Consider the following 15,697-nt stretch of genomic DNA (forward strand, 5'->3'; position numbering starts at 1 on the left):
AATTATTATGGATTAAGTAGTTAATGCAGACAGTCGTCATTTTAATGCATATAAATTGAATATCTTTGGGATTTGGGCTTTTAGCTTAATAAAAAAGCGATATCTAAATTAGATTTTACTGGACTCAGGGCACTGCAATAAGTATTCTTAACAACCGTTTTCTTTAGACCTAACAATTTAAAAAGCCTTGTTTCAAGACCAAATATTAGCATTCCGCTCATAAAAAGGTGTTACTTATAAGTTTGAATGTTAGTTCTTATCATCATTAAAGATATAAATTATTAGAAATGTAAAACATTTCCTTGGAATAATTAATCGGATCAGGAGGCTTGCTTTGATGTGTTAATCTTCCTTTTTTGGCCGTTTTTTGTTATATGTATGAGCACCGAGTGGATGCTGATCAGGATATTTTGCTGGTGTTGAACTATAGTCCATGTCATCTTTTGGCATCTGAAGTTGTGAAAACTTCCCTTGCACAAGATTGTAAACAGGTATAATCATGAGTCATCCGAGTGGAGGGCTTATCCTGGTCAACATTGGCTGATCTAATTCTAGCAGCTGCATGATTTACTTTGTTTGGATGTGTGATAACATCTGTAGTAGTGACATAAATACCCCCCTCCACACACACACACACACTTTCCACAACCCTTGTGCCCCCTCCTGTCCTCACATGAGTCCATGACCATGCAAAGTGACCCTGATCCCACCTTCCTGTCAACTACACAATGACACACATTTTTTGTCACTCATGCAAGCGTTTCCCACTCCTCATCGACCCACCTACACACATCTTTTTCCTTTTTCCCCTTAAGACAATTGTGTTATTCACTCTCTTGAATCTCTATTGTGGAAGCCTGTCATTTCCACATATGTGTTGGCCATAAAACAGCCAAGAGCCGACTAAAAGCATCCCTTTCCTGACTAGCAGGGTCACAATTTGTCTCATATAAACACAGGACACACCTTAGCTCAACAGTTTTCATATCCTTATGACCCCCTTATAGAGCTCTTCTGTCCACTGACACGGATTACAAAAGCTATGAAGCAGCCTTTCTTTCATAACTTCATGCCAAGATACTTACAGAGAATAACATTAACATACTATTTCTAGGATTGGTTTGGACTTTGGGTAAACTCTAAGGTGACTTTTATTTGTTGAGAAAGTCTTTTGGTGTCTTTTGTCTCTCAACGTGCCTCGCGCTGGGTTTCCCTAGCATTGTCATGACAACAGTGTGTGCGCACCGACACTGAAAACAATGTGTGGAGTGAACAGTGTTAGCTAGCAACCTTTCAGAAAAGTTAGCTTCAAACAATTAATGGAATAAACGTTACTGCTGAACTTTTCTTATTTCGCTCAAGAGCAAGTGCACAAGTGTCAAATGAAAGAAAAAAAGTAGAGCACAAAATCTCTTCACTCACATACCTTCTTTATGGAGAAACCTTTTCTGTCCGTGAGGTCCAGTACCGTGTCGTGCTATGTTGACGCCAATTAGCTTCTTGACGTCTTAACGCCCTGCTCAAAAGTAGCCTAATGATTTGTAATGTCGGTACTAACCTTATTCTAAAAGTATGTATCCTTTAAACACAAGCACTGCACGACATGTGAGAGACCGTCCAGCTGTAACTTTCTCCGCCCAGGCTCATTCTGAACTCTTCAGTCTGCCTCTATCAAAGGATGCTTTGCTCCGCCTCAATCACTCAGCTCTGAAGATAAATCTCTTATACAGATTGTGCCTCTTGACCAATGGTAAACCGTTTCCGGAGTGGGGTTTTTTTTAACAAGAGATCACATATTTATACTGATTTGCTAACTTATTTTTTGAAGTTCCATAAAGGATCCAACACAAAACATTGGTTTTTAAAGTGCTCAATAAGTCCCTATGTGATCTACTGCAGAGTATTTTCTCATGCCATGATGGGCAAACTGGGTCCAGATAGGCTATCTTCTTTTGCTCGATCGTGCACACTACATCTTAATAAGACAATAATGTGGTTTTTATTTTATTTCGCCAAGGTGTCTCATTATCCAGCTGTACCAAGCATGTTGATCTAAGCCTAATCCTTTGAATTTCCCTGGTTCAAACAATCCGGGTGACACCGGCATTAACGATAATCCAAACTCAGTAGAAGTTTCACATGCTACTCTTTGGTCCTGCTGAAATTTACATTTCTCTTGGGGCTTTTAAGAAATATGAGACTATTAGTCTACATTAGGTAAAAAAATAAAATAAAAAAAGGTTTAATTCTCAATAGGGCGGTCTGTATTGTTTGAGGGAGCAGTAGAGACTACATTTTAATTTAAAATAAAGTTCAAATTAGGAAAATCTTTGCAATGAGGTCTTGTGATTGGATTTGATAAAGCCTTATCCTGGGTTTTTTAAGTTATTTGAAAAATAAAAGTCCCTATGAGGAACAAGAATGACACTGAATCAGCTGAAAAAAAGTTCAAACACAATCCATACAGCAATATTCAAGTACTCCCTATATGTAGCTATAACATTGTAGCCTATGAATTCCAATGGCCACTAGAGACTATAGCCTACAAGATTCATTTTAAACATTAGTTTTGGTTCTTTTTGTTATTTTGCAAGGTCGACAGACAGACAGAGAGACAGGCAGAGAGACAGACAGACAGACAGACAGACAGACAGACAGACAGACAGACAGACAGAGACATGAATGATTAAATCAGCAGAGTAATAATGCAGATCTGTTTTGGGGAAAATAAACTACAAAATTAAAAATAAATAAATAAATTCCCCCCATAGGGCAAAATGGCATTTTGGCCTGCATTTGCCCAAAGTTGATAACACAATAGATCAAAGAGAAATAATACCTGTTACTTACAGCATCAGACATAAGCAGGTAGTAATTATGATGATGATCCTATATGAGATCCTATATCAAAAACATCTGATATTGAGATATTGATATATTTACAAATATATCAAAGCTAACCCATTTACACAAAAATATAGGCTACATCAAAATTTAACATTTGTACAGGAATTAATATTGAATGCAAATATTAAGCCAAATAAGTAGGCTTCTCTGTCTTTATTGTCTAGTATCGCCATTGATGGAAGAAATAATACTAGATTTCACTTCAAAAACATATTATAAGGAGCTTGTTAGGGAGACTAGATGATACACATGTTTTCTTTTATTTATTTACATCCTGAACAACACATGGGTGACAGTAAATTCCTAATCTGTCTCAAATCATTTGTAAATCCACTAGATGACGCTAGAGTGCCACTATCTGACATTAGCTTACCTGGGTAGCTAATCGGCAATCTACAAAGATTGGAGAGATTTACATCAAACCAAGAAAAGGGTTTCCTATTTCAAATTAATCTTAATGGAATTCACTATGTCACTTTTCAATTTCATTTATTTTGTGGGGCTAAATATATGTATTTGAATCGTATTTGTGTTTCACTGTGGTGACATTCATACCCGGATATCCTTGGTTAAAAAATATCCGTGTTGATCATGGGAAATGTAGTTTCGTAACCTCCCATTCCTGAATAATTGTAACGTACATTCAGTGACGCTGGAGAGCAGGAGACTATACGTGACTACGCCTTTGACGTACGTATGCTTTCTATTTGCTCCTTGGAGATTCCCCTTCCTTCCTGGGCTGTTTGAGGTAAACGTACGCGATCGCATCAGTCTCATTAATTCCCCCACGGAGTAGAAATAAACTGTCCACGTACGTGTTTGTCACACATGTAGGAGACATGCGGCGGCGGAGAGCCCGGGCAGGTTACTGAGGCTAAAGTCCAACCCAGGAGCAACTTGTCGTCTTGATGGCTACCAAAAGTTAACGCACAGGCGGCTGAAAAACAGGAATCATTCTCCTTGAAGCGACTTGAGGTAAGAATTACCGACATGTGAGTGGACTTCAGGAAGTACGAAACCTTGGGCTAGCGACGATAACGTCGACTAAACGATTGTGTAAGAGTGTCTTTGTTTACAAGGTCCCCGGTGTCCTCGTCTCGTTCTGTCTCAATGGGATTGTTGAGAGTTTTCATTTGGCTCCGCTGTCTAGCTAATGTTAGTGTTGGTGGCAGTTTGACCACAAATAGATTGATTATATGACCATGTTCACTATGTGAACGTGGTTTCAAATGAAAGCTCGTGAGTTTGTTTTATTCCCACCAGCTCACTGCACTAAACAGGTCAAAACAACGTGGACATGTTTTCATTTGGTAGGCTTTCTGTAGGAGTCCGACAGGTCAAAGGGTTATGTCAGTTAGATTGTATTTAAAGATGTTAGGGGACTCACAAACTTGCTCGCTATTCAGCAGATTTATATGTGCTACCTGAGGCCTGAACTTAGCTTGTCTACTGTAAGAGCAACATCACTAGAGACCAAAGTGCGTGCACTATTTTCTTGATAGTGAACTTGCAGTGTTGTCTAATCCAGTAGTTTCCCAAGTGGGGCAACCAAGAGGGGGGTCGTGATACCCCTTTTCAAAAAGATAATGCAAAATGGAACATTTCAAATGGTAGGCTATATTTGACCAATTATTGAAAAAATATATATACAAAAAAGTAGTTTGATTTCATATAAAACCACATTATTAAGTGAAATGAAATTAACGTAAAATTGTAAGTCTGCACATGACAGCAACAATGAAGGTGTTTTGTGCTTTTGAGATATAAAGATGCACACACCTGTGTATCTTTTTATTAAGTTTTGTATGTCCACTCAGTGCTAGTCTATACATGGTAATAACTTCCGCTTCTAGCCTTTCTTAAAATAAATTACTCTGTAAAATAATTCTATGGGTTTTAGTCTGTTGTATTATTTTGTGTTCTTTTTTGTTACCAGTGTTTGGAGTGGCCTATTAGTGATAGGCGTGGCTGTGCTCAAAGTTAAATGCCATAATCAAGGGACAGTGGGGGTCCCCAGTCTCTGGCTTCCTTATTTTGGGCGTCATTAGCTGAAAAGTTGAACCCCTGGTCTGATCATTTGTGTTCTGCTTGGAGCTTTTCCCAATGGAGAGGAAAACAGCATTTGTGAGAGTCAGGACATTTTTGGATGGTGTATAAATGTCAACTTACAATATACCGTGAAATCAGATCACATCCTCCCTTTCCCTTCTTACCCTCTGTGTCCCTGGAGAATAGAAACCAAATCCAATCTCACTTCCTCCGAAGCTCTCTGGCACTGGTGCGGTCAGCTGCTGGATCTGTGGGTGCTGCCTCGCAGAGGGACAGGTGGCACTTGGACAGGTGCACCCTCAACAAAGGGCTGCAGTCCTGTGATTCTGTTGTGGTTTATGTGTAGGGTCTTGTATTTTGTTGTAGTTGTAATTGTCCCACAGTCACAATATGTAAGCTTTTTTAATATGACTGCTCATTCATGCCTTTGACTTTGGCCTTTTGAATTTCCCTCGGGATCAATAAAGTATCTATCTATCTATCTATCTATCTATCTATCGTAACATGCAATACTATGCCTATATTCTTACCAATAGGGCCATAACAAATACATGAACAGTAAAATAGTGACAGCTAACAGCAAGCCATGCACACAATAAAAAATCTTATATATGTATGATTATAGAGTAAGACTAAAAGTAATATGAATAAGTAAAAAATAATGCTGGATTTATGTATGAGGAATATGTGAATAACAACAGCTGCACCACTTCTATTTAAAAAAAAAAAAAAAAAAACAGGAAAAAAGGGTTGACGCATTGTGAGAGATAGTACTTAAGATTCAAGTCTGTTAAATTTCATCTCAGAAAAATGACTGAGAATATGATTCCCCTGCTGCTAAAAGCCTGTGTATGTGTTTAAATACATAAATCACTCTCAAACTAACAAAGTCCTCAAACTCCACTGATTGTACTATTTATTAAACATTGAAAATCAGTTTTGTAACTCATTCAACTATCACTAAGGGAAGCTGTTTCTTCTTTAAACTTTCTATGTCAGGCGACTTTGTTGAAGGCTCCAGCCATGCTCTCTAGCAGTGGTAGCCTATGACTCAGGACTACATCCACATCTGTGTTGCATATTTCAGGCTGTGCAGTCAAGTCAACAAGACAAACCAGTTTTAGTCCCAGCCATGAACTTACTGCACGGTTTCAACAGAAGAACTAGGAGTCATGCTCTGAGCTGTGAATGAAGCACACACCCTTGCAGCTGTCCCATAAACCTGGTTAGACAAGTCCCAGAGAAATGCTAATGCTACACAGCTCGCTCTTTGCTTTCTATGCTACAGAGAATGCATATAGAAAAATATGAGTATCCTCATGTTATGGTCAGTCCTGTGCTCTATAATTGCTGGTGATTACTGTGGATTTGGAGTGGGCTAGAATGAGAGATCAGAAAAGAGGTCATCAAAGTGATGTGAAGTGGAAGAGGAGAAGGGAAAGTTTGAAGGCTTATCTCAGTAATGTGGAGGGACAGTTGAGCAGTGGTGAGTGTTACAGTCACAACCATCTTCTACTTAACCACCCACTCCCTTCTCTGGCATTGACCGTGAAAAGAGCTGCCTGATGTATTGTCTCTTTCTTCAAAAAGGATACAGAGCAGGGAGATTTATGTTATTAGTCATTTATGTATGATAAAAAAATGTTTTATTGCGAAATATTTTCCACTGAAATGAACATGCCTCATCCTGCCAATGCTGCCTCTTACATTCCACAACTTGTGGTAAACTCTTGACAATAACAATCGAGATCTATACTATGAGGCTAAAATTGAAATCTCTTGAATGCAGCCTCCCAGTTTCTCCCTCGCTTCTCACCGGGTCTCAGTGCGCATGCGCTCTGCTGACACTCCAGTAATCCGCTGTTAGGAGGAGATTGCATCCCCGTGCACTGCGCTCACGCTATCAGTGAGGGAGAATTAAAGCCCGTGGAAAAGACATACAACGGCAACAGAAGTAGGAGGATAACAAATCATAATGAGACCTCAATGGAGCAATCCAAACAGCTCTCCTGCGCTGGACCGGTTTGCACTATGAGCACGCGAAACCGGGACCGAAGCGAGGATGTGTGTTAACGTGAGAACAACAAGGCTTTAGCATCTACAGGCGTGGAAATATGAGATGAACGCAGGCTGGGGTGGACCGACCGGAAGATGGGCAAATTAGCAAATTAAGTGCTGCTCCTCCGTGGATATTTTGACGTTTCCTGTGCGAGACCTTCCCTGGCCTCTGTAACGCTATGTGGAAATGGACACACAATCCCTTTTTTTATACAAGTAATGCTTTGCAGTGCTCCTGTTAGGTTCAGTTAAACAACAACATGCGCTGGCGTTATTAATAATTATCATGTAACGTTCTCTGGAAGCTGTAATTTAAGCTCCATGTGATCTTTGCGTTGATTTGATCATAATCAGATGGTTTTAATGAAAAACAACAACACAACGGGATATTTCTGCTATTTGACTTTTGTCTCAGGGTTTTACAAGCCGTCGATACTTGTCAACATGCATGTGAATGTGGTTTCAAACCCTCCTGTTTCAGTCAGCTGTCTCAGTTGAGACTTGCTATGACAGACCAGCAAGTCCACTTAAATCCCAGAGCAAGTTGATGAACTGGACTGACCGGCATCGGCGGTGGGATCATACAGAAATTAAGCTGCTTCTCTTTATGACAGCAGGATCCAGGACCATCTCCAGCTCTGCAGCCAGAAACGGAGCATTCCTCTTGGGTTTTTTTGTCGGATATTACGCAGAACCAACAGCTGGGGCAGCTTAAGTTTAAAGAGCAAAAGTCCCACCTCCCTTTATCCGGTTTACTCTTAATTTACAGTCAAACACGAGAGTTTTTTTTTTTTTTCTAAAACGATAAAACGTTTGGCAGACGTGGTCTATGTTCTCTTAAAATCCCTCTCTAAACATGAGTATTTTTCCAGTGGGAGAAGTGAAGCTGGGGTTTTTCAGTGGTAAACTTCCTCAGCAGCTGTTACCCAGACTGAAAGATGAGACTTTTGATATTAGCATGCTTGTAGTTTTGCCAACACCCTTCCCAGGAAATGCAATGTATTAATTCCCTCCAGTTGCCACATTGTAAATAACTCTGGACATATTTTCTATCATGAGCTCTATGCCACCATTGATTACGATCAGCTGTCTCTATGGATCACCATGTTACAGTTTCTGAACCTTACATTTCCTGGAAGTTGTCTTCAAGTGAAGGAAGGATGAAGCAGGCATGAGACTGCACAGACTTGGAAGATGTGTCACTAGGAATGTGGGAGGAAATATGAGTGGCAATACACAGGACGTGGAGGAGAGTGTTACAAGTTTAAAGTCTACAAGAGAGAGAATTACAAAACTTTGCTGTGAGAAAATAGTATTTTCTTCTCTCTGAGACCCACTGCTGAATTTGAATCAGCTCTCCAGGTGTCCAATTACTATTTGATTTGAGAACTTCTCCCCCTGTGAACTGTGGGATATCCAACCTGATCTGCATCTCTAGCCACCTGCAAGTTCTTTAAATACCCTTGTCTTAGATTCTGGCAGAAGAAAATTCTTCAAAATCTGTCAACAGGAAGCTTTACATGATAAAGGTTGTTGTTGTGGTCTAAACAACCCCTTTCGTCAGGGTCTCTCAGTGTTTTTCTCTTGGAAAGGAACTGTGGATTCCTTGTCAAGTTCTGCATTCTAGGGAGAACCAAAACAAACTGACCCCCACTATCAGAGATACTTATTCCCTGTCACTGTGGTGATGGGGAGCTCAGCCTCATCTCTCACTGCAGAGACAGAGTCCGACCATGGCTTCCGCAGCACCCCGTACCCGTCCTCCCCCCCTGTGGGCTGGCTCAGAAACAGCCACAGCAGTCCCGTGTGGGGCACCACCTTCATCGCACGTCAGCAGCAGCACCCACTGCCTCACCGAGAGCGCAGGTAAGAGCAAACACTGTCTGCCCAGTTGTGTGCCAACACATTTACCAGCTAACTGCTCTAGTCAGCTGGTAAATGACTAAAGCAAGCCCCTTCTAGTCAGCTGGCTTGCTTTAGTCTTTTGTTGTCAAAGGAGGAGTGAGACGTGGAGTTGTATTTCAAAGCTGTGTGCGCACAGACTGGCATGGATCTAAGTCCCCTGCTGTGTGTGATGCACACTTTGTCCTGAGGTCTTCATCAGAATTGCTCATTTGAGAAATGTACATCTTTGTCTTTAACAGGCGTTTCAAAATGCTCACTAAAAATTCAATAACCTCACAGCAATGGATCAAATCCCCTGTTTCATCAAAGCTTATCTTATCAAAGCCTGCATATTGATGTTTTTCTATCATGCACCCGAAATCTGGCTAAGCCGGATTTGTACACCAAAATTCCCACCCTATTGGTTCCGTCTTGCACAGCTGTACAGTATGTGATGTAATTTCTGCAGTGCTGAGTGGATTGTCTGGACAGACAGACTACATTGTGACTCTGTGAGCCCAATAATAAAAAAAAGCCCAAGGGTAATTAGTAGAGGAGTGGGTCATGCACCTTACCCAGATCCAGAACAGGTTTAGTGATGTTGTTTTAGTTTAAAAAGTGTCAGAGTGGTTCAACTGTCTGAAAAAGCATATTTTTGACCCATCTTTAACCCCCCCCCCCCCCCCCCCCCCCCCCCCACACACACACACAGAATAACATGACTGTCAGTAAAAGCTCCTTTGGTTTGAATGTCTGAAAAGCAAAACACCTATTTATAGTTTCTCTAAGAACAAACTTCTTATTGAGCTAGCAGCAGATGGGTAATTGGGTGAGGATTACTCCTTGAAGAAAAATAACTATTTGCAGAAGAGAAATGCTATTCATACACTCTGTTGTGTCAGCATTGACTGCATGCACAAAATATATTCAGTTATTGTATCTACAAGAAAGCGTGTGCTGCAATAATCCATTGTTCCAGTCATTGCTTTGTGAATCACTGTCAGCACAGTGAAAGGCCTGTCAGCGGTGTGTAAGAAGCTCAGTTTGAATGTTTGCAGCTCATCCAGCAGTTCTCACTGACTTTATTCCAAAAGATGATCTCCTCAACCGCCCGCACACAAACTTGTTCAGAAGTGTTTCCAGTTTTCCTTCAGCTTTTTTGGGTCATGTCTCCCAGAACAAGAGCAAGGCGGTTGATATCGACCGCATGTAGTGTATTGAAGTAGTGCTGAGTCACTCAGGGCATCATGGTCCTGTTGTTAGTTATTGATTTTCAGAGAACGCGATCACATTTCTTCACAATGGATGTCATTATTTATTCAGCAACGGTCTCCAGTCTGCCTTTCATCTTTCTTGATTCCTTTGAATGCTTTCCTTGCTGTTGCTCTACATTTAACAGTTAAGGCTGTCATGGCCAGTGATAACTCCTCCAAGACTTCCAAAATATACACAGGGCTGACTTTAACCCTTGCGTAACCACAACTCCATGTAGCTTTATAAAGTCAAGTTCTATTTTTCTGGTTCATTCAACAGAATATTCAGTTGAATCTGTGCATCTCTGTAGCAACAAGCCTCTTTCTCCAACTCCAATTCGACTACACCCTAACTCAGCAGAGCACAGAAAAGAGCACGCAGACAGATGCACATAAAACACATAAGCCAACTCTCCACACACTCGTATTCTGATAATAGTTGCAATAGCACTTTCTCTCTTATGCGTCCTCTTACTCTCACACTCACTCACTCACTCACAGTCGCATGCACATAAACGGACTGCTGTGTGAGCCTAACAATGTTAGGCAAGCTTTGCTGAGCTGTGACAGAGCATGAAATATAGAAACAACAGAACACTACAAGCCCGCCTCACTCATACAGTTTTATTCTCTAATATATTGTTCTATAAAACATTTTCTTTCCTTTGTTTTGCTTCGCCTGCGGGCTGAATGCACAGTCTTGTCCTTGGGTGGTTTCAATTTGTTTTCACACAGCTCTGACCCATTGACTTTGGGAAGTGTTTGTGTGCATGGAAGCAGGGCCTCGACTGTGAAGGTACACAGAGTACGATCCTGAGGTGTGATCTAAATATTTTTTTCCCAATACTAGTATTGTTTAAGCTAGAAATATGACTGTGCTCCATTTGATCCCAGCCACATAGCTGCACATGGCTGTCCGAGCCCTGAGCCCCTTTAAAGTGACTGCTTCCTCCCTCCTGAGTTGATCCTCGAGGCTGTACTGTCCCAGCATGATGGATGACGGTGTTTATCGCCGCTCCATTCCACCTGCTCTCCTCCCTTTAATTGGATTAAAACGGGTCCACTTGGATTTGACCAGCGCGGTCACTGGCTGTGTGTTTATGTCTGATTCATTTCAGCACGTCCTCCCTCGCTGTGGCCCGTGTCTGGTGAAGACAGGAGTTGCGTCAGGACAGTCCCCGAGCCACCAGAATAGAATTGGCCTGCAGTCAGGCTTTGTCTCACAGAGAGGCTTTCTTTGGAAACAGAGGACCGATGCTGCAAGACAAAGAAAAAGAAGCTAGCTTATTGGCACTGCCACTGACATGATTCCAGATTCCCCCACTCTTGTTGCCATGGAAATCTGTAGCATATGTTCAGTAACCTAATTCACTTGGCCTGTGATAAGACCACACATGGTAACCTGGCAGACTCGGACACAGAAGGAAGCCAGTGGAGTGACATCTAACCTGCTGATGATTCATGGCACTGCTTAGGGAAGTCTCAGAGAAGCCGTTGAACTTGACTTATTTCAAGAAGTTAATTTCTGTTTTTTCAAATAGGAAGTTGAAGTCAATTTTGTGCTTTGTGTCTGAGAAGTTTCAGCCACATAGAAGTGGCTGAAATGCAGCGCTGTCAGCAGAGCTGCTTCCCTCCAGGTTTGCGTGCCCAGAGGAACTTTGCTAAAGCGCAACGACAGCAGCACCCTGCCCCGAACATTTCTTCCTCTTCCTCCTCCCTCTTTCCGGAGCTTTCCTGGCAGCTTCCTGCTTGCTCTAGCTTACTTGCTCCATGCAACTGATGTCTGCAGAAACCCAGTCAGACAGTTTTCTCTGTTTAAAGATTCAGATGTCTTAAGCTGTCTCCACCATTGACAGATTCACTCGTCAAAAATGAGCACAGGTCTTGAAATATTCACAGAGGACGAAGCTTAGAGGTCAGAAGCTACAGGTTAGACTTTGTGTTACTTTCACCCTTTCAAATTGTTAGTTCACATCTAATCTTGATCATATTTCTGGGTTAAGAGGTTTTGCTCCTTGCTGTGTAACCATCCTGCAAAAAAAAAAGCAACAACAGCATTAATCTTTTCTGAACTTTCCGCCCTATAAAGAAAAAACAAGTTCTCAAGAAGAGGTCAAGTACGGACTTACCCTGACGCATAACAGTTACACAACGTCACCTTTGTTTTAGTTGTATCACACCCTTCTTGTTCTGTTCCAGTTTCAAAATAGAGGATTATTTGTTCACTTTTTTCATATGGCTCTCAGTACTGATTATTGGCCTTAGGGCTAAGTTGCAACTGGAGCCAGCACCTTAATGTGTTATAATCTTTTCTGTTGTTTTCACATGAAGTTTCTAATCATTAAAAAGAATTCTGCTCAAAACTTCCCTAATAATCTTGTTGTTTTGTCCCCAGTGACTAAGGCGTCACGGTCACCAATCCCTGGTCTCACGTCAGCGAGTCTCAGCACGTCACAGCAGAAACTCTTTATCAGCTGAAGTCTTGGCTCCAGATGCTCATGTCGGATAAGTTGCCATACCTGACTTAGCTCCATGATGTTTGTTGTGAAGAATGAAGTCTTATGGAGCTGTCAGCGCTGAGTGACGAGTCATAATCGTGCCACGACATATTAGCAGGTAGAGATGAAGCTCTGAACAGTTATCCACAAAGTCTATGACCCTGACTCATCAGCTTCTTTGCCAGGCGGGGAAGGGAATGCTTGCTAGGGTGAAATTGCTTTTAAGTGATCCAGCAAGAAAAAAAAATCAACAATGAAGTGATAAACCTTTCTGCTACATAAGCTGCTGCACACAGACTGCATTCATTACTCAAAGGGGGAAATAAATTCTGATTTGAGTTGCTCAACAGTGTTAGAGAGTGTGTGACGGTGCTGATCTAATCCCTGTCACTGAAGTTTTCTGGGTGTGTTCAGAGGTTTCAACAATCATTATTCTTTTTATTAAAGCGTCTTTCATCCAAGGGTGTATTGGCCTCTGATAATTCACATTTTTTCAACAGCCCGTTCAACTGTGTTTAACAAGAATCCCCTGCTCAGCTTGCATCATCGCTCCGTCTGCCAGAGATGTTTGTGTGGATGAATAAAACACATCAAAAGCAGAAATGGCAGCTCTCAGAAAACTTGGTGATGCCCTTGTAGCTGATAGTTATAAAATCCCCTCCCTCCCTCCCTCCCTCCCTCCTGTCACAGCTCAGGTCGCACCTATTAAACAAGTTCATCATCAACTGCGCAATAACTGAGACATTTGTCTAACGTAAACATTTTATACGCTACAGTGTCTCTGCTCCTCTTCTCTCCCTGCATTCACACAAAACTCAGCTTGTAAATATTTATCACAGGAGTGACTCACTTTATTTGTGTTTTTGAGGCGGGGGGTGTTGGAGGGCTACATCTGGTACCTCTCTCGCAAAGGGAGTTTCACACAGTCAGTTTGACTAAAGTTTTCCAGCCTATTAGTATTTACTGATTACTGCTGCTGCAAAACTGCACCAAGAAGGTCAAAACAACAGGAGAGAAAACCACTTATAGCACATTCTGGATAAAGCAAAAGATAGCGGTAGATAACTTCAGTACATAGCAAAAGATGAAGTCTAGCATCTTTAATGTATGAGGAGGTTAATTTACATCTTTGGGACATTTATTTTCAAAGTAGAAAGTTCTATTTGTGATATTTAACACGTGAAATCTTCAGAGATAGCTAAAAGTAGGAAAAACAGCAAACTTGTAAAAACTGTTTAAGCATTGCAAGGTAGTAGCTCAGTCTGTAGGGACTTGGGTTGGGAATCGGAGGGACGCCGGTTCAAGTCCCAGCACGGACCAAGTACGGAAATTGGTCTGGTAGCTGGAGTGGTGCCAGTCAACTTCCTGAGCACTGCCGAAGTGCCTTTGAGCAAGGCACCTAACCCCCCCAAGGCACCTAGTGTAATGGCTTGTCTGCTGTTTGCAGATAATTGATTCTGGTTTTAATGTATGCTGCTGTCACTACTGCAGTGTGTAACAAGCTACACAGCAGGGAGTCTGTTTTTTGTCTGTCAGTTATGTGCCCACACAAGGAAGTTCACTTTGTGTTTTATCTGCTATATACATAGTATGTGTATACAAGATAAAAAATGTGTGAAGGTTTTTTAAGGCGTTTATTAGTTGTCAGACCAATGCACAAATAAGATTAGAGCAAATAGAATGAACCGTATGATCAGATCAAGACCTTTCAGATGGCTGTAGTGCTGACAGTGCAGACTTAAAGAGACACTGTGTTTTTGCCAAATAGCTAAAAGAAAAAGAGAAGGTCAAGAGATGAGCCTCCATGGTAACCCTCTGTGACACTCGCTGTAAGCTGAGTGACAGACACGTGTTATATAATATCTGTGAAGTGCTGACTGACTCATTTAGTGTTTTAGCTTCGTCTGACGTCGGGATTAAAGCCTTAGACTGCCACTAAACTGTCTAAGTAGTTGACAACATTTTTATTACTAGAGGTCTTAATGTTCCTCTTGTTTATGAATTTAAGAGACGAGTGGAAGTGAAGGTAGTTGTTTTCCTTAAAGTTCACCAGGTAAACTATTATGTAAGGGATCATGTAAGGTGAGCTGGTTGTTATCGTGGGATGAAACGTGACACTGAGCGGGGTCTCTTTATCTCATACCATGTAGTGTTAGCGTTAGCCTACAGTTTATGCCTCTTTTATCCTCTCCTTTCTCTTTTCTCACACAGAAAACAAGTTGACACATTTTTGCTAGCAGGCTAGCTGGTTGGTTGGCTAACAAGAAATGTACTAATAACCTTGTCATGCCGCAGTGAATGTAGTTTATATATTCACCCAACACAAACTACAAGTTAGTACAACACTTGTATTAACAGATTAAACTGTATAACAATGACTAAAGTTACTTTAAAGAAGGAACTATATCATTCTCAATGGTTTGTGGGATGGGTAGTCCCTTGACTCTGCAAGAAAGTGATGTACACAGTCTTGTACCTTTGCCCTTTTCTCCGTTTTGTAAATGCTGTTTTTGGTTGTCTTGGTTCCAGGCACCAATCTCTTGATATAAGAATTTTGTGAAAAACCTTCTTGATTAATGAAGTTCCATCTCATCTTTTCTTATCGTAAAGAGTAATTAAATGTGAATGTTATAGCACTCTTATTGGCAAGTTTGATCCTTTAGGAGAAAGAGCAAAACATTAAACAAGAAATTAACTTTATAACTTAGCAGACATTGGTGCTGCTATCCTGCCAACATTCATGCTTTGGTTTGTGTTGAACATATACATTAGAAGTCTGCCTCCAGTGGCTACATAAGTTAGCATGTTTCCCCTCAGGCTCTGGGCATGGGGCCAGCCTCGGTAAGGCAGTGCTAATGACTGTCGCACGAAGGCCAAATGTCTCACAGCGCGGCCCGTAGACTCTGGCCAGACTTGGCTCACTCTGTCTCGCTCCTGACTTCAGTGGGTGGAAGGGACCGAAATAGGCAGCCATAGATGTTCCACTCATAATCAGCAGTGCTTTTGTACATTTCTCTCATCTGGCAAGGTTGTTTACACTCTTCTATT

General features: G+C 41.3%; 2 protein-coding genes across 2 annotated transcripts in view; one reads left to right on the forward strand and one right to left on the reverse strand.

Annotated features, from left to right (window-relative positions):
* The window catches only part of ankfn1b (ankyrin repeat and fibronectin type III domain containing 1b), a 163,840-nt gene extending 162,174 nt beyond the window's left edge, over nt 1-1,666 (reverse strand). The window contains exon 1 of the mRNA XM_029277984.2: nt 1,427-1,666. The gene's annotated coding sequence lies outside the window, so the exon portion shown is untranslated. The remainder of the gene's footprint in view (nt 1-1,426) is intronic.
* Nucleotides 1,667-6,821: 5,155 nt separating this feature from the next.
* Nucleotides 6,822-15,697, forward strand: part of capn15 (calpain 15) — a 42,374-nt gene continuing 33,498 nt past the window's right edge. The window contains 1 exon segment of the mRNA XM_065949456.1: nt 6,822-8,880. Coding sequence (XP_065805528.1) covers nt 8,702-8,880 — 179 coding nt within the window. The 5' untranslated portion in view covers nt 6,822-8,701.

Source organism: Labrus bergylta, chromosome 21 (assembly GCF_963930695.1).
Source record: "Labrus bergylta chromosome 21, fLabBer1.1, whole genome shotgun sequence".
NCBI lineage: Eukaryota > Metazoa > Chordata > Actinopteri > Labriformes > Labridae > Labrus > Labrus bergylta.